The sequence below is a fragment of the Cibotium barometz genome, chromosome 32 (genome assembly GCF_041138505.1).
Source record: "Cibotium barometz isolate CiBa-2024 chromosome 32, ASM4113850v1, whole genome shotgun sequence".
Classification (NCBI taxonomy): domain Eukaryota; kingdom Viridiplantae; phylum Streptophyta; class Polypodiopsida; order Cyatheales; family Cibotiaceae; genus Cibotium; species Cibotium barometz.
The window spans coordinates 31108461-31130497 of NC_141077.1; the positions used below are offsets into that span (position 1 = coordinate 31108461).

Here is a 22037-nt window from a genome sequence, read left to right on the forward strand (position 1 = left end):
GCGGTCCTAACCTTTGTTTGATCGAGGTGCTCGAATTGAAGGAGGGTGTTGGAGGTGGCAATTCTCGTAGCTACTCTCGGGTACTAGAAGTTGTGGTGGATTATCCCATATGCAAGAGCATGGGAAGTTGAAGAGCCATATATAGGGTGTGGTGGCACCTTGTCATAGATATCTCCTCCGGCCGGGTTTTTGGGGGGGGAGCAACGGCTAGGAGATGGGAGCCCAGCCACCACCAACGTTGCTCAGTGCCCTAGAGTGGTGTGCGTGCTGTTGCTGCGTGACTGTGACACAAGGCTGTTGACTGTGACACAAGGCCTATATAAGGCATAGCTTGCTCATTGTGTAGATCATTCAGTCCAATAGGGGCTGAGTCACTAGATGTAAGACTTTTGATGAGTCAAGAACCTTTTGATGGCAGCCAAAGGTTGGCCAAGTCTTGTACACCTTTTTGTACTTTATGAATATACTGAAACTCAGCTCTCTCTCTCTCTTCTCTCCATCTCTCTTACTTTTGTTTTGCAACAGGTTGATCCTGGGTGGTGTTCAGGGCTGAAAGAAGACTCCCAAAGCTTCCGCATGTGATAGTTTCACTTACATAGTGCCCACTGCTGCTATAAATAGCCAGTACACATGGATTTATAAATAATAACCTTAGCTGCATGTATTAGCCTGCTTTCTCCTATATGTAGCAAGTTCTCGGTGAAATTGAAATCTGGATTTCATTATTGCATAGAAATTTATTCAAATTATGACATAGGAATAGAGAACTGTGCAGAATTGAAACCTATGTTGAGGTGGAGAGCTTTGGAAACTGCAATACTGCAATACTCTGGACAAACTTGAAAATTTATTCAGGAATGGAGCAATCCTCGGTCTGGTTCTGTCTTATCTGCCGAAGATGTTCCAGATTGGCCCTTTCTTGCTACTTATTTGATCAGTGAAGCAAGCCAGGGTACTGCTTCACCATGGCATTCTTACATCTCGGCCTTGCCACGGCAGCCAGAGTCCATTCTTCTGTGGTAACAGCCTTTTCCAATCAGTCTTGCTTGCCTCCAATTTTGAGCTTATCATTTGTTTCTTGATGTTACTTCTTTGTGTGGACAGGTCTGAAATGGAGGTCAGCAAATACCTGTATGCCTCATCAGTCATCGACCAAGCCCTAGAGCGTATAGCTGAAGTAGAAAACACGTAAGCTATCATGATTTTTCAACATAAAAAAAAATCACGAACTTTTACCACTGTCTTCTTACTTGCAGTATTTATGAAACAGGTATAATGGCATGTGCTCCTCAGTTTATTTGAAACATCCAGAGTTGTTCCCACCCAAGGTATGAGTATCCACCATAAATTCATAACCTGTCTCATCTGAAAATATTTGTTTCTTAGTGTAAAAATCGTTACATAGGACATTTCACTTGCCATTTGTGCTCACCACATTTCACTTGCCACATGTACTCGCCACATGAATGCAGGGACAAACTGACCAAAACATAGAAGGACTAAGTGTTAAAATAAGCCTCCCAATTGCAGATTGGTGATCTGGGCTGCATACGACCTGATTTGACCTCTAAAAATTCATTAAGTTATTCATTTGTTCTTCCAATTGACCCACACCTACAAATTGGGGTCCATTGACATTGAATTACAGCAAAGAGCCAAGATAGAAGAGTATAAGTTGCGAGCTAGCTACCAAAGTTTGCAAGAGTGTTGCCTACTTTAAAGGGTCACTTACAGTAAGTTTGTGCAGTCTTAGTCCATTGTTATCTGCGTTCTCTCTCAAAACCAAAGTGCAAAAAACCTTACGATATGGACCAAAGCTTAGTTCTGCTTAAGGTCTGTGACAAAAATTTGCTGTTTTTTGCTGTTGGAATCGTTTAACAGCTTGTGAACCAGTAAGAGGGATTTTTGCTTGTGAAAATGTCTAGGGTCTTATAAATTTATTGTCCGAGATTCAGTTGTAGCCCCAGGTGACGAGTTTGCAGATTCTGCCTTATAGTTTACTGAATTTTTCTTTTCTGGTCTTTTGATAGCTGCTTGTGCTCACATAGGTTTGCTAGAGGCAGCCTTGATAGGTGAGGTAGCTGCCTTTTAGGGTGGGGAAATAAAATACTTTGCAGATATGAAGCTTCCATTGTCTGATCCCCCCCCCTATTTGTGACCTCTTCGAAGCTCCATCCTGCCAGCACCCTTAGCCCACGTGTGAACCCTCCAAGTCCCCATGCCCCAGCTAAGCCCTTAACCCTAATCTTGGGTCGACCCTAACCCTAATCCTAGGTTAGGACACGTACCTAGCCCTAAAGCTAGGTGTGTCAGGACGTAATAGGCTGGCCCTTCCGTAACCATAATCTCCAAGAGCTCTCTCTGGCCACTTTGGCCGGAGGTAGGCCGACGTGGCATGCATGGTCATGAAACCCAATCACTCTCACCCTCTATAAAGTGCAGCTGTTGAGGTCCTTTGTCGAGGAGGAGGGGGGGGATCGTCTCAATCTGCCTTGTGCCCCTATAGAGAAATTCATGAGGGCGCTTCCATCTGCACCATGGATTGCCATCAGGATATCATGTTTGCTAAAAATCCTACCCACTTAGGGGGAGGCGGGTCCTCGATCGGTGCCAGCCACTTGGGAGGGATGGAGGAGTTGATGTCGAGGGTGAGTCTGTCTCTATCTCTGATCCCAACTAGGCTCCTTCCCAGAGCCTTTGGCGGGAGCTGCTTGAAGGTGAGCCACTCTCCAAGAGACTGGGCCGGTCCCTCACTCAATGTGCCCCATGAGACGTGAGGATGGGAGCCAAGCATGTGGCCACTAGGAAGCTCGAAGTCTCTCCTCGTCTAGGACCGAGGGAGATTGGTGAAGAACAAAACAAATGTGGTCCCAGGCTTGGAGGAGGCTAGTCGTGAATCGTTCCTCGAAGGCTAGGCTAAGGCCACGGGTCCTCATCTTTGTGAAGATCCATCGTGGGCACGAGGACCAAGGACCACCAAGAACTAGAGTGCGGGCAGAGATGCAGGCCATGAGAAAGTCCTTCCAGGGCTCTGACAACCTGGGAGGAATTCTGATGATGAACTGCCTTATCCAACATTAGTACCATCCTCCTCCATATAAATAAGCACAAAGCTGTGATGAAGTTCATATCCTATGCTCCATGTTGTTGGAGTATGTCTTAGATCTATGAATGACGCGTGGAAGGTTGGGATCTCTTGGAGTAGGGGTTTTTGGCTCTCAGAAGGGATTTGGCTCTCTCTAGTGACTCAATGGGTGCATGGGGCCAAGGAGTCCCGTGCTTTGGTACGCGGATGGCTTGTGTGATCCCTCTGTCCTTGTGGGCCACAAGTGGCCTCCTTTGTCGTCTCACAAGTTGAGGCAATCTAAAGAAGTCTGTAATGGAGGTTTGAGAAGCAGCCCGTTGGCTCGGATTCTTGAGTCATTTAAGCATGGTGTCCCGATTATAACGAAGCTATACTACAATACATACCAAAGCATCTATGGCCCTCATATTGCATAACCTGTGAAGGAGGCCGTGTCACGATTGTGACTTAATTTCCCTTCATTACCCTTAATTATCCTTGATTACTCTTAATCATTGAAGGGACACTAGTGAAAGGTCGCACCCTGTCACATGGGTTATCACCAAAGGACACATCTCTTCAAAGGGACACATGTATTGATCAAAGGACACATCTCTACGTCTAAAGGACATAACTATTCATTCAAGCGTCACACCCTTTCATCAGGGATGTGCCTCTTCAGGCCCTATTTAACAAGGCCTTGTGTCTCAATGCAAACAACACAGCTTTCCGCTCTTTGCCTCATGTTTAGGTATATATATATATATATCACCAAAGCAAGTTTCCCCAAGTCTTGATTATTTGCAGCTTTTGCTTAGTGCTTGACTCTTGAAGTACTTGCATTTAGCTGGGCTTCTTCAAACACACACATCTCACGTGTTATCAACCCAAATACCTTACTATTTTCATCATTAAAAAAAAAACACAAACAGCAGCTAGGACAATGTGGCACTTTAATGTTCAAGAAAGTCACAATTCATCATCATACTGGTACCATGCACTTCAGGGGTGCAAATCGGGATTTATGGTTTACATAGAAATGAAAACCCCCTCTACTCCCTCTTCATTGGCAACAGCTAGTCCTGGTGCTCTTGGTTCCAGTTGAACTTTCTCCTTATACAAAATGGTCGATAACAGCCTCGCCAGCTTGTAACCTACCTTTTCCAATTCACATAATGTATCTGCTCGCCCCTACTTGTTGATGGTTCTCACGAGGGTCCAAAGGCGTCAACAACCACAACCCCTGGAGCCTCAATTTGTAGAGTCTTCATCTTAGCCTACTACTATGGAGGATGAAACCCACCTGGTTGATAACAGCCTCGCCAGCTTGTAACCTACCTTTTCCAATTCACATAATGTATCTGCTCCCCCTACTTGTTGATGGTTCTCACGAGGGTCCAAAGGCGTCAACAACCACAACCCCTGGAGCCTCAATTTGTAGAGTCTTCATCTTAGCCTACTACTATGGAGGATGAAACCTACCTGGTTTGCAATCAAGCTCTAGCGGATTGGCAACAAGCTTTGCATTAGATGCAGCAGTAGTTTCAACAGCAACTTCAAGAGTCTATGACCACGTTGGCTTCTCATACTAGTTCTGTACTAGCAGTTGACATTACAGCATCAGTATTAGACAATGAAGACAACATTCACTCGAGGTGGAAGGTGACGATCTTAAGAGTCTTTATCGTCTTTTGCAAGCTAGTAAAACAAAGAAATTGGAAGTTAAACTCCCTGAGTCCTATGGAGGACAAGGCAATAAGCGTATACTTGAACAATGGCTTTACAAACTTCGCATGTATTTCGACTCGATGGTCCTTACCGATGCCAAGAAGATTACATTGGCCGCATCCTTACTTAAGGATATTGCCTTACTTTGGTGGCAACGGCGACAACATGTTGGAAAAATGGCTATGACGTGGGGAAACTTTTAGGGGGTTATTCGTTAGCAGTTCATTCTTGTCAATGCGGATTTTCAAGCCCAAACTCGTTTACGCCACTTAGACCAAATTGGTTCTTTAGCTTCTTATATCTCACAGTTCACTAATTTGATACTGGAGATTGATTATTTGTCCCTAGCGGACGAGCTTCATGTTTACTCAAGTATTTAAGCATTAAGATATTTTAATCATGTTTAATTAAGCTAAAAGCTTAACACACCAAATCCATCTTAGAAAAGAGTGGAATCTCCCGCGAATCTCATAATGGGGTGGGCATGTACACAAATAGTGCTCCTTTGTCTCCACCTCCCTGGTCATGCATACGATGCATATGCGTGCCTCTTGTGCCTTACCAGACTGAAATAGAGTGATGATACTCTATGCTGGCCAAGGCAATCAGCATGGCTTGTGTATGCCTGATGGTAAGGCTCATAATGAATCCGTCATTGGAAACTCGCAAGAAGTGCTCTTTGTGGAACTAGAGTTTCGTGGGGAGCTCAGGTGGGGACATCCATGTGTTGCTCGGGTGGAGCCTTGTCAAGTCAACCCGTTTGCTTGCCTTGCGTGTGCTTCTGTTAGGACTTTTTGCAATCCTGGGTAGCGAGATTTTGAAGTTTCTTGTCTTCATAGTTTTGGTACAAGCTTTTGGGTCATCGCTCATAATGTCTAAGAGGTCATTTTTTTTTGGCCATATCTTTATTGTGTAAGAACAAAGCACCCCACGCACACACACACACACACACACACTCCTATACACGCACACAGGTCGTGGAAGAGATGAAGAAGAGCAGATTGGCGATGAGAAAAAAGAGCATCTGGGTACCCTCAGAAGGACGCGTAGATTACTGCAAGGCCGACACAGTATAGGCTACAGGGCCGATACAGTCCTGGGACAAGCACCTCACCACACGTGCTCACCCAAAAGGAGCAAACAGGTCGAGGGAGCAGGCGAGCAAGTCGACAGAGCAGGCTCTCTCTCTCTCTCTCTCTCACACACACACACCACACACACGCACACACACACGCACACACACACACACATAAGAGCATATATTCACACAAAGCCCTTCGTACAGAGTTTCTGTCAAACCTCCAGAGATGCAGGGCAGACTCAACCATAATGAAGCCTAGCACTAAGGGAAGTAGCAAATAGAAAGAATTAGTACAGCAAATAAGTAGTTGATACAGCAAATGCACCGCTAAAAATAGAAAGAATTAGCACAATATCAGCTGGCTGCAACTCGGACGAAAACTTCACAATGTGAAATCTGCATGTCCGCTAATAATTCAGCTTGCTATAAAATCTATGCCCAATTACAAGATTACAACGTATATACACCTTGATAAGAAAAGCTATAATCAGCTTTCTATAAAATGATTATCGCTTGCTTTCTAAAAGCAAGGAAAAGAAAACGCGCTTTCTAAGCATAGTGTCTGTGCCTCGCTACAGGTCTGTTTTTTCCCTTCTGTATAAGTCGCTTCAGGTCTCTGTTTTTCCTCTCCTTGTAAGATTGCATTCCAATAGTGCTGTCCCCCCCCTTTTTTTCCTGATCTGTGTCTTCCTGCTGAATCGAATAGTCTCGATGGCAGAATCTAGCAAGTATTATATCAAGAGAGCTCTTTCTCCTGAACCTAAAAGACAATCAAGGGAATCTCTGCCCCCCATAGCTCCTTCATCTGAAGATGCTTCCTATGTGTTTGACATGCTGAATGAGGATTTTCAACAAAGTAGAAGAGAATGGATACTACCTGCTTCGGAACTCACTTACAAGATGAAGTTGCCTTCTCTTGTGCATCCTCTAAAGAAGCTCTCTCAAACTGCAGTCATCATCTTTTTTCCAGGTAAAATACCCTCGGCTAATGATGTGGGACAATGGGTGAATTCTCTCCTAGGTGGATGCTATGTAGAAGGAGTCTATTTTGCCTCCAGAGGATTTTATGAAGTTCATCTCTTGGATGCATTGACAAAACAAAAGATGCTGGAAATGTCCCCTTTATTTTTTGGTCGTCAAATGGTGCACACCATGCCCTGGTCTCCTAATAAGGATTATCAGAATCTCATCAAACATCACTGCCCTGTATGGGTTGAAGTCGTTGATTTCCCAGATTACATGAGAACACAGCTTCCAGGCTTAGCGATGACATTGGGACAAGTGATCTGTCCCCCTCGTCCCACAGGTAACGAAAATCGTTTTTGCATCTTATGGGATACTGATAGACCAACCCCCTCTTCTATTGCAGTTGAGATTGAGGGTGTTAATTTGGGAAAGAAATATTTCACTTTGAAATGGGGCATTTTTGCTGGAGCTTGTTTCTCTTGTCACAAGTTCGGACATCTAGCTTCGGAGTGTCCCTCAATCCTTCATCCGCCTCCTCCAGCTGCCATTCCTCCGCCATCTAATAAAGGAGGTCAAAAGACTTATGTGGAAAAGATTGAAGCTAAAGGAGCAAAGCCTTCACTTCCTACAGGGAACCAAGCCAATTTAGCCCAAAATAAGGATAAAGGAAAAAACAAGCTAGTGGAAAATAATTCATCTTCTCACGAGGGTTGGCCGAATGCAAAGAAGACGGTGCCTCTCAAACAAAGACCTCTCCAATCTCGCAATTGGGATGCTTCTGCTCCATCTCCTGGTCAACCTTCTACCTCTTCGGACAGCCCCATCTCAAAAGCATGGGTCAATGCAGTTAAGAAGGGTATTCCACTTTGTGAAGAAGATGATTTAGTCAGGGAATTGGATTTTGAGGGTCAGCAAGACCCTGTGGCAATGGCAGAGGCTTGATGCCTCCCTTTCTCTTTGAGGACTGCTCATCTCTTGTACATATTTTCATGCGTACTTCTCTTAAATGTTTTTCTTATAATATACAGGGCCTCTGCAATCAGCACAAATGGAGACTCCTATGGCATTATATAAACAATACTCATCCTGATGTTGTGTGTCTGCAAGAGCATAATCAACATTCTTTTGCTGGCCAGCATGGGTTCTTTTCAGGCTATGATATATTTTATGCAGGATCTGGACAATTCTCTGGGCTGTGCATTTTAGCCAGACATGATCTGCAGCCCTGTGTAGCATTTAATGATCCTTGCGGCCGATGGATGATTATCCAATGCATGATCAATGGAGAGATTTTTGAAATAGGCTCCTTGTATGCCTCTCAAATTTCAGCTTCCGGAGCTCAAATGTGGGACTCCATTAACCAATATCCTTGGCCTTCAAATGCTCTACTTTGTGGTGATTTTAATAATTCCCCTCACTGGAAGGACAATACCACACATAAATCCCATATGATTCCCTCTGAAATCCAGCGATGGGAACATATGACTTCTTCTCTTCATACTGCAGATTTATGGACAGCAACTCACCCTTCGGTTTTGGGATTCACATATCATCATAATGCTTTTACAGAATATTGGGCCAGGCTTGATAGATGGTATCTTATTCATGCTCAGCAATATGATGATTATACATGTCAAATGTGGACTGATTATTCTCAACAACTATCTGATCATACTCCACTGTGGCTCAACCTTTCTTTTGGTATGCCTCTGGATGACATTCAGCTCTCTTTAGTCAGACACTTGCAGGTTAATCAATTATATCTTTCTCATGAAAAATTCCAGCAAATGATCAGATTGGCTTGTAAGCCATTGTTATCTCATGCTCAGGAGGATCTGGATTTTGCTTGGAACCCTTTTGTACATCGTATTCAAAATGTCATTAAGGAATATGGAAGATGGTACATGGCAGAAACCAGACAGCATATCCAGTGGGCAAAATCATACAAGCAATCCTTGGTACAGATTAGCCATCAAAGGTCTCTTTCTGCTTCTGAACAGAATTCATTGTCTTGTGCTTCTTCCATAATTGATGCTAATGATAAACGCAAGCTTTCCAAATGGCAGACAAGGGCTAGAGTTAAACATATGCTAGATAAGGGCTGCTCCTCGAAATCTTTCTTTCGAAACTTACACACGTACAGACAAAGTCAATCTATCATGAGAGTCAGGAAATCGGATGGTCTTTGGACCCAGACTTTATCTCAGCTAGAAAAACAATGTCTGGGTCATTTTCGGCTTCTTTTTTCTCTACCATCTTCTTCTACATCTCAGGCTGCATTGGCTCGGAGCAGATTTATTGAGCTTGTTTCTCCTATTGTTTCTTTGCAAAAAGCTTCAATGCTGGAAATGTCCTTTTCAGATACAGAATTGGATGAAGCCCTCAAGCATTTGGGTAAACATAAATCCCCAGGTTGGGATGGTTTGACAGTTGAATTTTTTGTAGCCTTCTGGGCTGAATTGAAGGGTCCAATCTTGAAGCTCGTTAATGTAGCCTGGCAGCATCAACATCTTCCCTCAGCTTGGAAGCATGGTCTGGTTAAGCTTCTGCCCAAAAATCCTCTGTGTGAAACAATGGATGACTGGAGGCCTATCACTTTGATGCCTGTTATATATAAACTTATTGCTAAAATGTTGGTACACTGGATAAAGGATATCCTTCATGATGGACTTCATCCCAGGCAATATGGTTTTGTTCCAAGAAGGCATATACATGATAATATCTCCAATACTCTCATTGCAATGGAATATGCAAAATACTCTGCTCAAGATGTCTTGGTCATGCAGGTGGATGTGGCAAAGGCATTTGATACGGTGCAGTGGGATTATGTTTCTCAAATCATGTCTAAACTTGGTTTTGGGCCAAAGCTAGTTAATGTCATATATTGGCTTTACTCAGATTCCACTACTCAATGCTTTATAGGGAAACATTTGTCTGAGTCTTGGACTCTAGAACGATCAGTTCGACAGGGATGCCCTCTCAGTGCTCTGTTCTATGCTATTGCTTCGCATCCTTTGCTTCTTTACATGGATCATTTGGTTGATAGTAGACAGTTAGAGGGGCTTCAGATTTCTGGTTCACGGCCTTTCATTGCACAGGATTATGCAGATGATTCATTCTTCATGCCAAAGAACAGTCCTTTGGAGCTTCGTCTATTGATGGATACTCTTTCAGATTTTGGGTTGGCAGCTGGTTTAAAAATTAATTTTCAGAAATCAAAACTCTTACCTCTCAAGCATTGTGACTGGCATGCTATCCTGTGGCCCGGCCAGATTATTTATCCGGAAAGCATAGTAAGACACTTGGGCTATCCCATTGGCTGGAAAATCAGAAATAAGCAACAAATATCTTGGGTGCTAAACAAAATTAAGGACAAATTAGAATATTGGAAGATCTCCACTTGGCCATTACATGTACGGCTTCGAATTGTTCAGTCCATTGTTCTTGCTTATGTCCAATTCTACCTTCCTCTCTTACATTGGTCATCTCGAGATCTTTCTTCTTTTATGTCTCAAGCCATGGAGATTTTTTGGAAAACTAAGCTTCATAAAAAAGCTTTAAGGTTGCTCAAAATGGACCTGCTTTGCTCGCCAAAAATGCATGGTGGTTTGAATATTATAAACATCAAATTTCATGTGCTGGCAAGAAAGATCACTATGCTCAAAACCTTTTTTCAACAAGAACAGCCTTGGTCTATCATGTTGGCAATTCTGTGTGGTCGGATGCGCACAAATGCTTATGGTCGCTGGTTGGTTGATCCATTGGAAGTAGTGCTTGGCAAATTTCAAGGTAAAATCCCTGGTTGTCCATTTTCTACTTCCTTGATTCAGGATTGGAAGAAAGTGCTCTCTCGCATCAAATGGTCTCCCCATCCTGCTTCTATAGCTTCCTCGCTTCGAATGGAAAGCATACATTGGAGTGCTGTTTTTTACTCTCCCCTTGCTGTACAACAACCAATCAGAGCTTACAATCTTATGAAATTGGGCATCCGGCTCATTGACGACGTAGTGGATACTACATGGCAAATTCTTTCTTTTCCAGCAGCATGCCAACAATACAATCTTGGGATGCATCATAGATCTATATGGAAAGCTATTGCAGATCTCTTACACCCTTTCATTCCGATTCCAACATTGGATGTAAGAGACAGGCTTCAAGATTGGCATCTTCAGTCTTCAGGCTCAAGATTATCCTCTCAATCTTTGCATCTATTGACTTCTATACAGGCTTATCGATTGATATTACCTCCTCCATGGATTGCTCAGCATGCTAATTCTCTTTGGCATCTGGATAAGTCTTTAGCTTGGTGGAAAGCAAAACTGACATTGATATGGAAGTTGAAAATGCCATTGAAACAGAGACTCTTTCTCTCGAGATGCATTGTCGGTATTTTTCCAGTGGGAGTGAAATTGGCTCAAAGAAGGATTGCCTCTCCTATTTGTCCAAGATGTCATCATACTATTGAGAGTGTTCCGCATTTATTGTGGTCTTGTTCATATTCTAGAATCCTTCTGGACAAGATCTCCTATTTTTTATCTCTCAGATTTCCTGCACACAGGTTCTACAAGTTTTTCTGGATGTTTGGCACCTTATCAGCTTCTTTGTCACAGTATTCTCTTTTCTTCCATTGGATCAGATACTGGGCCTTATGGACCCTCTGGCTACAGCGAAATCATACATATCTGAATTCACCCCTTCAGCACCCTTATGAGTTCTTCCGAGCCTCGTTTGTTGCGGCAGTCCTTATATGATGCTGTGCATGAGGGAGATTTGGATGTTTCTTGTGTTCAGCTTTTCTTTTACTGTTTCTGATGGATAGGGCATAGGCTCTTTTCTTGAGCATTGCCCTGCTCTTGCATAGAACTTTTTTACTGCTGTTTTTAAGTTCTAGGGTTTAGACATCCTCCTGATGTCAAACCCTTTTGTACATTTATGATATAATGCAATTTCAACTAGTTTTACAAAAAAAAAAGTGTGTGCGTGTGTGTGTGTGGAGTGCGTGTGTGAGAGCATATCTTGATACAGAGTTCTACACCCACTATTGGGCACTGATGACGTTAGTGGGGATGTCGTAGTATCTAGTCCATACTATGCATAATGGAGTTGATAGTTATATAGTCTTGTGGGTTGACTTGTCAAAATACACAGCGGAGATGATAACCAAATCTGAGACCACAAGAGCAAGTAGAGTGCAGAAAGTAGACAACACAAGAGAAGGAGAGAGAGAGGCGTGTTAACTCTGCTCTATACACAAGATCCCGCAGTGAAAACAAGATACAATGGTGTGGGGGCCATGGGGCCATTTTATATGGCCCCAAACATGCAGTCGGCCTGTAGAAAAGGCAGCCGACTGGACTTGGATGTCCACGACCAGCTCCATCCACCAGTCGGCCAGCTGTACACAGTCGGCCAGCATACATGAGAGGGCCGGGACCAGAAGGAGCAGTTGGCCAGCATCCAAGACATCCTGACCAGCAGTCGGCCAGTGTCTGGATCAGCCAGGGTGCAAAGAAATGCCTCCCACACCTGGTAAAAATAGGGAAAAATACGGGGAGTGAGGAAAAATGAGAAAACACCTACAAAGGGCAGGCACACCCACAACAGAGGCCCTGGTGTCTGATAAAGACAGGAGATGACTGCTAACACCCCCTCTCAGCTCTTGGCTGTGAAATCAACCCTAGGGAGCTGGAGTGTCGCCTGAGCGTAGCCTGAGGTAGACTTTGTGAAGAGGTCTGTCGCATTGTCCTCCGTCAAACAATAAAGTAGCAAGATGTCACCAGCCAAGATCTTCTCATGTACAAACTGATACTGTATCTCTATGTGCTTGGTCCGGGCATGGAAGACCGGGTTTCGAGCAATAGCTATACAACTCTGGTTATCACACTGGATGACTGTGGGCTCCTTCTGTGGAAACCCAATCTCGCCTAGCAGCCTCCGCAACCACACAACCTCACAAGCAGCACCACAAGCAGCCCGGTACTCTGCCTCTGTCGAAGATAGGGCAATAGTTGGCTGCCTCTTACTGCTCCAAGAAACTGCTCCTGAGCCGAGGGTAAAATTGTAACCTGAAGTAGATCTCCTCGTGTCTGGATCTCCTCCCCAATCTGAGTCACTCCAACCTTGGAGTTTGACTCCATCCCCTCCTGTGTAAAAGAGTCCTAGATCCTTCGTACTCTGCAGATACCGCAAGATCCATAATCCTGCGTCTCAATAATACTTCAATGGCATCTGCATAAAAGAGCTCAACAGCCCCATGGAGAAGCTCAAGTCCAATCTGGTGTTCAGCTACCAGATCAATGAACCAACCAACTTTCGATACTGCGACGCATCAACTGGCTCACAAGGATCATTAACAGTTAACTTTGGGTCCATCGGCGAAGTAATAGGCTTGCAGTTCTCCGTCCCAAAGGCCTCAAGCAACTCATGAACATACCGCTGCTGAGAGACAAAAAACCCCCTCTGGGTCTGCCAGATCTCCAATCCTAATAAGAAGTGGAGTAAGCCTAAGTCGGTCATCTCAAACTCCTTTGACAAGGCAGCTTTCGTCATGCCAATGTGCTCCACATGACCGCCGGTGAGAATGAGATCATCCACATAAAGGATGATAACCATGCCGCGTTCCCGAAAGAGATACAGGTTGGGGTTTTCAACCGATCTCTGAAAACAAGTCCAAACAAAGAAGGAATCAATCTTCTGATTCCAAGTCCTAGGAGCCTGCTTAAGACCATACAAGGCCTTACGTAACCTGTAAACCATCCCTTCTGATCCTGGAACAACAAAGCCTGGAGGCTGCTCAACATACACCTCCTCCTGGAACGCAGATTTTACATCCATCTGATACATAGGCCACCTTTGAGAAGAAGCAAGGGCAAGAACGGTCCGAATCGTGGTCATCCTTGGTGTCGGTGCAAAGGTATCCTCGTAGTCGATGCCTGGCCGCTGAGCATAACCTTTAGCCACGAGTCTGGCTTTGTGTTTGTCCACCGACCCATCTGACGCATATTTGGTCTTAAAGACCCATTTGACACTAATGACTGACCGTTTCGACGGCCTTGGTACCAACTCCCATGTGTTCTTCTTCTCGATGGCATCAAGTTCCACCTGCATGGCTTTCCTCCAAGTATCCTGTGAAAGGGCTTCCATGATGGAAGTGGGCTCCTTGTCCCGCATAATACGAGACATGAAAGCATAGTTTACCTGAAGAAGCTCCGCTGTATTGCTTTTGTCTCGCGGACTCTATGCGATCTTCGAGGGCTGTCCTCTGTGGCCCACTCGGAGGGTAGCTCTGTGACACCTGACTTCTGAAGGGTGTCCATCAACCTCCTGGGTACTCGAACAAATCGTGGAGCTTCCTGCCATTGCGGGGGCTCTACTCCAGCTGCGGGCTCAACCTCCTGTACTGACTGTGGTTGATCAACTGGAACAATGGTCTGGGAATCATCATCAAACTCCTCTGGATCTCCAAGAAGTAGCGGCTCCTCGACAATGGATACTGGAACATGCTCATCAAAGACCATATCTCGGCTGACAACAATCTCATTCTTCTCTGGATCATACAATCTGTATCCCTTGGAAAAAGAATTATACCCCACAAATATAAGCTTGCGGGATTTGGAGTCAAGCTTCCCCCTATGCTTCTTCGAAATATGTACATACGCATCGCTCCCAAAAACACGGATGTGGGAGACATCAGGTTTCCTGCCAAAGTATGCCTCAAACGGAGTCATATTAGGTACTGAAGTCATTGGAGACCGGTTGAGGGTATGGACAGCCGTTGCCACAGCCTCTTCCCAAAGTGCTTCCCCCTTTGCTTCTTCAGAATATGTACATACGCATCACTCCCAAAAACACGGAAGTGGGAGACATCAGGTTTCCTGCCAAAGTATGCCTCAAACGGAGTCATATTAGGTACTGAAGTCTTTGGAGACCGGTTGAGGGTATGGACAGCCGTTGCCACAGCCTCTCCCCAAAGTGGACGAGGAAGATCACGATGCTCCAGCATGGTCCTCACCATCTCCACCACAGTCCTGTTTTTGCGTTCTACAACTCCATTCTCTGAAGGCGATCCTGTATTAGCCAATTCTCTCTTGATGCCATTATCTACACAAAATCTGAGAAAAACATTCGAAGAGAATTCACCCCCTTTGTCAGCCCTGAGAGTCTTTAATCCAGACTCTTTTTCCACCATCACGTGCCAATCCTTGAACCGTGCAAAAGCTTGGTCCTTCTGTGAAAGAAAGTAGACCCACGTGAATCTGGTACAGTCATCAAGCAGCAGCATGAAATAGAGAGATCCTCCCAATGAAGGTGTCTGTTGAGGTCCACACAAGTCAGTGTGAAATAGAGAGATCCTCCCAATGAAGGTGTCTGCTGAGGTCCACACAAGTCAGTGTGAATCAACTCCAATGGTTTTGAAGCCCACCTGGAAGCCTGCTTCGGAAAGGATTCCCCCTGTGCTGCTTACCACGTATGCAAGAACTGCAACGTCCTTGCCTGCTGCCAACATCTAGCAAGCCAACCACCATCTGGTCCCGGAAAGCTCGCCGCAGTGCATCCACATTTAAGTGGCCAAAACGAAAGTGCCACAGATCTCTGACCTGAGAACCTGTCAATGAGAGCTTGTAGATACCATTCTCCACACCGTCTTTCCAAACAACCTGGCCAGTCTCACGGTCCCGTAGAGCAACTGAATGCTCCTCAAATTCCACCCGAAAGCCAGTCTTGCATACTTCATGCACTGACAGAAGATGAAAACCAAGAGCAGGGACGTAAAGAACACGAGAGGCATGCTTGCCTCCCTTGCCGTCGGGAATAATCTCCATCCGGCTCTCAGTGTGTATCGGAATGGTGGAGTTGTCACCACTGAAGGTGCGACTTGACTTCCATTTCAGATCCAAAAAGAAGTCTCGGGACGGAGTCATGTGCCTGGAAGCACCACTGTCAAGAATCCATTCCCGGGTATCCTTTGCGGTGAAGCCAACTACCTTCTCGCTCGAAGACGATGAAGCATCTGAGTCCATCATCTCTAAGTGTGCATATGCAGGAGTCTTTGCAGCTGAGGCTGAAGAATCAGCACTCTTCCCAGTCCGCTTAGGACACTTCCTCCAATAGTGGCCTTTTTCACCACAATCATTGCAAGACCTCTCGGTCTTTCTCTCGATCTGTGTCAGGCTTCTTCTCAGAAGACTTCTCCAGTGAAGCCTTCTCTTTGCCCTTGTTGTTATTCCGGCCTTTCGGCTGTTGGCCAGTTAAGGCCTCCGAACCTCCGCTATGAGGAGCATTCGTAAATCGTTCCTCCTGGTCCAAGACCACGGGCACAAGCTCCTCCCAGGTAATGGTGCTGAGCCTGCCACTAGTTATCAAAGAGGAGTAGAAAGCGGAATACTGAGCAGGCAAGTGGGACAGCAAAGTAATGGCCATATCTTCTGATGATATCTCCTTCCTAGCCTAGAGGACTTCCTACTGAAGGGCCTGCAGCTTGTTGGTGTGCTCTCGCATCGTCGACGACTTTGCAGGGTTCATGACCCGCATCTGTACTTCCAAGGAAATCCTCTTCATGGGCGATACCCTATTATAAAGAGAAGCCAAGTGCTGCCATATGCCTCTGGCCAGCGTCATATGCTTTACGTGATTGATTACTTGCGGTGTGCAGTTGAGGAAGATAAATGAACAGACCCTGGCGTTGACACGATCCCACATCTGTGCCTGTGCCTCGCGGTCCTTTCTGGTTGACTGTAACTCCCCTTCCTCTGCTTCCGGCCGTGGAACCCCGATAATGATGAAATCAACAAGGTCATATGACTCCAGCACAGACTCCATCATAACCTTCCAGATGCCGTAATTGTTCTCGTCCAACTGACGGTCCACTGGGAATGTAGGGAGTGTTGGGATCTTCACACGCTTCTCAGCCATCTCTAACAAATCTGCCATCGCGGGGATGTAACTGAAAAAGGGTGGGTGGGTGGGAAAAAAACTTTAAACCTGCAAGTGGCTTTCCAGCAACTCAGCCCGCCTTCCTCTTGCTTCTTCTCTTCCCGAATTGTCCCTAACAATCCACCCATCAGCAACGCAACAATCCCCCTCTTGCGCAGAAAACTCCCAAGATCTTTCAAGAGCCTAGGGCTCTGATACCATGTCAAAATACGCAACGGAGATGATAACCAAATCTGAGACCACAAGAGCAAGTAGAGTGCAGAAAATAGACAACACAAGAGAAGGAGAGAGATAGGTGTGTAACTCTACTCTATATACAAGATCCCGAAGTGAAAACAAGATACAATGGTGTGGGGGCCATGGGGCCATTTTATATGGCCCCAAACATGTAGTCGGCCTGTAGAAAAGGCAGCCGACTGGACCTGAATGTCCACGACCAGCTCCATCAACCAGTCGGCCAGCTGTACATAGTTGGCCAGCATACATGAGAGGTCGGAGACCAGAAGGAGCAGTCGTCCAGCATCCAGGACATCCTGACCAGCAGTCGGCCAGTGTGTGGATTAGCTAGGGTGCAAAGAACTGCCTCCCACACCTGGTAAAAATAGGAAAAAAATGGGAAAAAATACGGGGAGTGAGGAAAAATGAGAAAACACCTACAAAGGGCAGGCACACCCACAGCAGAGGCCCTGGTGTTTGATAAAGACAGGAGATGACTTCTAACATGACTACCATGAGTATATAACATGCACGTTCCTAAAAGGTGAATTTGGGCATGTTCCTAGATTCATCTAGGTATATAATTCAGCCGTATTAGCGGACATGCAGATTTCACATTGTGAAGTTTTCGTCCGAATTGCGGCCAGTTGATATTGTGCTAGTTCTTTCCATCTCTAGCAGGGCATTTGCCCTATCAACTACTCATTTGTTGTACTAATTCTTTCTATTTGCTACTTCCCTTAGTGCTAGGCTTCATTATGGCTGAGTCTGCTTTGCATCTCCGGAGGTTTGACAGAAACTTAGTACGAAGGGCTTTGTGTGAATATATGCTCTTATGTGTGTGTGTATGTGTGGAGTGCGTGTGAGAACATATCTTGATACAGAGTTCTGCACCCACTATTGGGCACTGATGAGGTTAGTGGGGATGTCGTAGTATCTAGTCCATACTATGCATAATGGAGTTGATAGTTATATAGTCTTGTGGGTTGACTACCATGAGTATATAACATGCACGTTCCTAAAAGGTGAATTTGGGCATGTTCCTGGATTCATCTAGGTATATAATTCAGCCGTATTAGCGGATATGTAGATTTCACATTGTGAAGTTTTCGTCCGAGTTGCGGCCAGTTGATATTGTGCTAATTCTTTCTATCTTTAGTGGTGCATTTGCCCTATCAACTACTTATTTGCTGTACTAAGTCTTTCTATTTGCTACTTCCCTTAGTGCTAGGCTTCATTATGGCTGAGTCTGCCTTGCATCTTCGGAGGTTTGACAGAAACTCAGTACGAAGGGCTTTGTGTGAATATATGCTCTTATGTGTGTGTGTGTGTGTGTGAGAGCATATCTTGATACAGAGTTCTACACCCACTATTGGGCACTGATGACGTTAGTGGGTATGTCATAGTATCTAGTCCATACTATGCATAATGGAGTTGATAGTTATATAGTCTTGTGGGTTGACTACCATGAGTATACAACATGCACGTTCCGAAAAGGTGAATTTGGGCATGTTCCTGGATTCATCTAGGTATATGATTGAAGATGAAAATTTGTTGTGTGTATATGTTGCATGTAAGCCCCACTACACATCGCTAGACATTTACAATATCCTAGAGAAGCTCATTTTCCCCATCACCAATGTGACACACTGAACTAGTTAAATCATTAAATGGTGAGGTTAATGGGTCATGTGGATAGAGTACACCATCAACCCATAAGTCTACATGTTTCTTTTCCTTGGCCCTAAGTGAAGAAGTGGATGTATTGGTTGCTTACGTAACGACGTTTGCGTGGGTGCTCTGGCGGTATTGTTTGTTGTGCACTTTCGTGGTGGTCGTGCTTGACTCTGATTTCCAAGTTACTATTCCTGAGAGCTAGCCTACCAAACATCGCTCTCGCACACTAGATATCTTCACATATTTTCACAGTGGGATATTTGCTTTCTTGATAAGCTCACATGTCCATGACTTGGACCATCCTGATTTTTCGTTGCTTCACTTGCAATGGTGTTAGATTGTGTCGCTTGAGGAGATCTTGGTGGTTCATAGGGCTATCTTTTTCCCACAAAGGCTACCCATGATTCTTGACAAACCGGGTTCTCGTGTTGCCTATTTGTCTATGTATTGTCTCTTTGTCCTCTTAGGGTGATGCCCCTTTGGGGAGGCCACTGATTCTCAGATTCAAAGCCGTTGATTGTCTACGTTTATCCTCTTCCAATGTTGCCATCTTGATGGCATATTCGTTGTTTGGGTGATTGCTGTTGTCGCATCAGTTCCATTTATTTGAAAGTGGCATCAAGGTCCTTTTTGGCCACTTCCACCCATTTGAAGGTGGCCTCGAAACATCCTTTCTTCCTACATACTACGAGACCCATGTATACACAATGAAGAGGGTAAGCTTATTGAATGGTGCGTGTGTGTTTGAGAGAGAGAGAGAGAGAGAGAGAGAGAGAGAGAGAGAGAAAGAGTTATATTAACGTCTACGGAAGACCCCAAGGGCCTATGAGGCCAAAAGTAATACAATGGTACCATGGATATACTGAGCCATGGAAAACTGGTCGGCGGAGAACCTCACGAATCCGTCTGTGTGTGGTGGAGGGTGCTGATGCTCTGGGTCGGGGATGTCTGGCTCGCAGAATGGATGGAGCTCTCTCACTAAGAACTCCTCTGGGGCGTGGAGCTGGAGCGTGGGTACAGGTGGTGGTCTCTGATGTCGTAGTAGAGGAATTGTTGTGGGCAGTGGATTCCGATGTGGATGTATGTACCACAAAGAAATCTGTGATGGCTCTCTGTGAGGTGTCCTGACGGAGCCGGGGGTGTCTCTCAGCATGCTGCCTCAACACTACATCCCTGTGTTATCGGAGCTCCATCAAGTACATGCCCAAGCACCTGTGATCCTCAAACTGTATCACCCGTGTGAGTGGCTTGAATCCCTCTCGGAAGATCTTGGAAATGTGCCTGCAGGATAAGAGAACTCGGGATGCCAAAATAGGATAGTAAGACCACTTTTGAGGAGGGCCTCAACTTGAGAATTTACCGAACCAACTCAACTCCTGAAAATGGTAACAGTTTGGGTACCCTTGAGGGAGTCCTTATTTTCCTTCCATTATCAGCATAATAATAGGAAATGGCCATTTGCTAGATGAAAATTCTGAAGTGCTCCTCTGGTTTCCCTTTTTGTTCCCATTCCTACTCTTGACTGAAGATATCAACTCATATAAGTTCTGATTTTCCCTTCCGCTATTCCTTTCATCTTTTCCTAATTTTGATATTTTCTTTTAAAAAACTACTTTTAATATGTACGACAATGCTAAAGACCCATGGTTTACTTTCTGTTTCCATTTTCTAGTGTCAGGGCGTTTTTGTTGCACAGAGAGCCTCTATTTTAATTACTGTTTTCGTTTCATGTAACTATGGCTGAAAGGAATAGCAACTCTACAGGGCTCTGCAGTTGATTCTAAATAGATATGCGCTTGCATTTACTGTTTTTTTAAAAAAAATAGTGGAATAGTGGTGTCTCTGATTGCAACTTTTTCTCCCTAATGTTATTCAGTTTTTCACGGTAGAGAGTTTCAAGTGGGCCTTCGGCATTCTTTTCTCGCGACTAGTAAGTCCTTTTTTTATTGTGACCAGGAAGTGATAATTGGTAACTGTCATGTTTTTGGCTGCAAACTGCAGGAACTTGTTTTGTTGTGGAAGGGGATTGGGGGACTGTAAGAATTAAAAGGTCACTTTTGTTTATTTTTGTCTTAGACTTCTCATTGAGTTACTGGGTCATATATTGTTCTCAGTAGGTGCGTCTCCAGTCTCTAAATCAGCAGGTTGCCCTTGTTCCTTGGGCTGACATGCTGAACCACAGCTCGCAGGTAATTGCTGCTGAAGTTTCATTCAGGATCCATTACATTTGCTTCAAACCAACAGGTAATTGCTGCTGAAGTTTCATTCAGGATCCATTACATTTGCTTCAAACCAACATGTAAATAGGGGATGCTGGATGCAACAAGGTGGTCTTATTCAATGTGTTCTGCAATATGTCAGGTGGATGCATGCTTGGATTTTGAAGTGACATCAAAGACTGTGATCTTGACAACAGACCGGGCTTATCAACCATTGGAACAGGTCTCCCCATTTTGTTCTCTAATGTAGCGCTAATGTTGGACAGAAATGGTTGGGGAAAAGCAGGAAAGTCACTTCCCTCCCGAAAAAACCCCTCTATTACTGTGTTTGAAATAGTTCCTTTTATGGAACACGCTTTTGTCACCTATTTTCCATATTAGAAAACCTCAAAAGAGTGGGGAGATCATTTTTTTTTGGGCAACTATGGTTTTATTTTATAATCTGGATTTGCTTCCATTAGAAATCAATAATCCACCCTAGTAAGTAATGCCCAAGCTCGTGTGAGGCTTGAGCCAGACAAGGCATATTTCCCAGGGTTGCAACCCAGTGCCCACATCGTAATGAGCATTGACGAGCCTAGTCCGTGAGACTGTCCTTAACTTTAAGGTCAATTTACACTTGCTCATTATTTAGTAATTAGTAACGACACTTATAGATGTTGTTCAGAAGCTGTGCAGAGATTGACTTTCATTATTGGCCAGTGTTGGCAGATGCGGTATAGAAGCCCTTCAGAGAGTTCAGTGCTAGCCCACCTACTCACTTAGATATCTATCTTCAGTGTGTATTGCACCATAGCTTCATTCTAGCATACAACCTACGCCTAAGCTGTGTATGTTGAACCATCGAAGCTCCCTTCTAAGGAGCACACAGAATTGAAGCCTATAGCTATCTGTTAATCATCAGTATTTCACTATTATTTCTATTTGTGTTCTTGTGCAATTTGAGTTTTTTTATTTTGTAATGTGGAAGGACTTGCATTTTACAAGTCTTGTCCTGTGTTGTACATGGCTACTTGTATCCTCTCAATGGTAACATCATTGGGGGTTCATATGCTTTTAGCTCCCTATCTTATACAGGGGCGTCTGGTGTACTGTCAATGTGACACATCTCACTTGTAGGCACTCTTGGACAACAGTATGGCATCCTTCGGAG

General features: G+C 44.6%; 1 protein-coding gene across 1 annotated transcript in view; it reads left to right on the top strand.

The window, feature by feature from the left end:
- LOC147620084 (ribulose-1,5 bisphosphate carboxylase/oxygenase large subunit N-methyltransferase, chloroplastic-like) overlaps nt 1-22037 on the top strand; it is a 54028-nt gene that overhangs the window by 27710 nt on the left and 4281 nt on the right. Inside the window, exons 2-7 of the mRNA XM_086772587.1 lie at nt 856-1019; nt 1105-1188; nt 1271-1328; nt 20542-20595; nt 20783-20854; nt 21027-21107. Of these exons, the coding sequence (XP_086628713.1) occupies nt 856-1019; nt 1105-1188; nt 1271-1328; nt 20542-20595; nt 20783-20854; nt 21027-21107 (513 nt within the window). The remainder of the gene's footprint in view (nt 1-855; nt 1020-1104; nt 1189-1270; nt 1329-20541; nt 20596-20782; nt 20855-21026; nt 21108-22037) is intronic.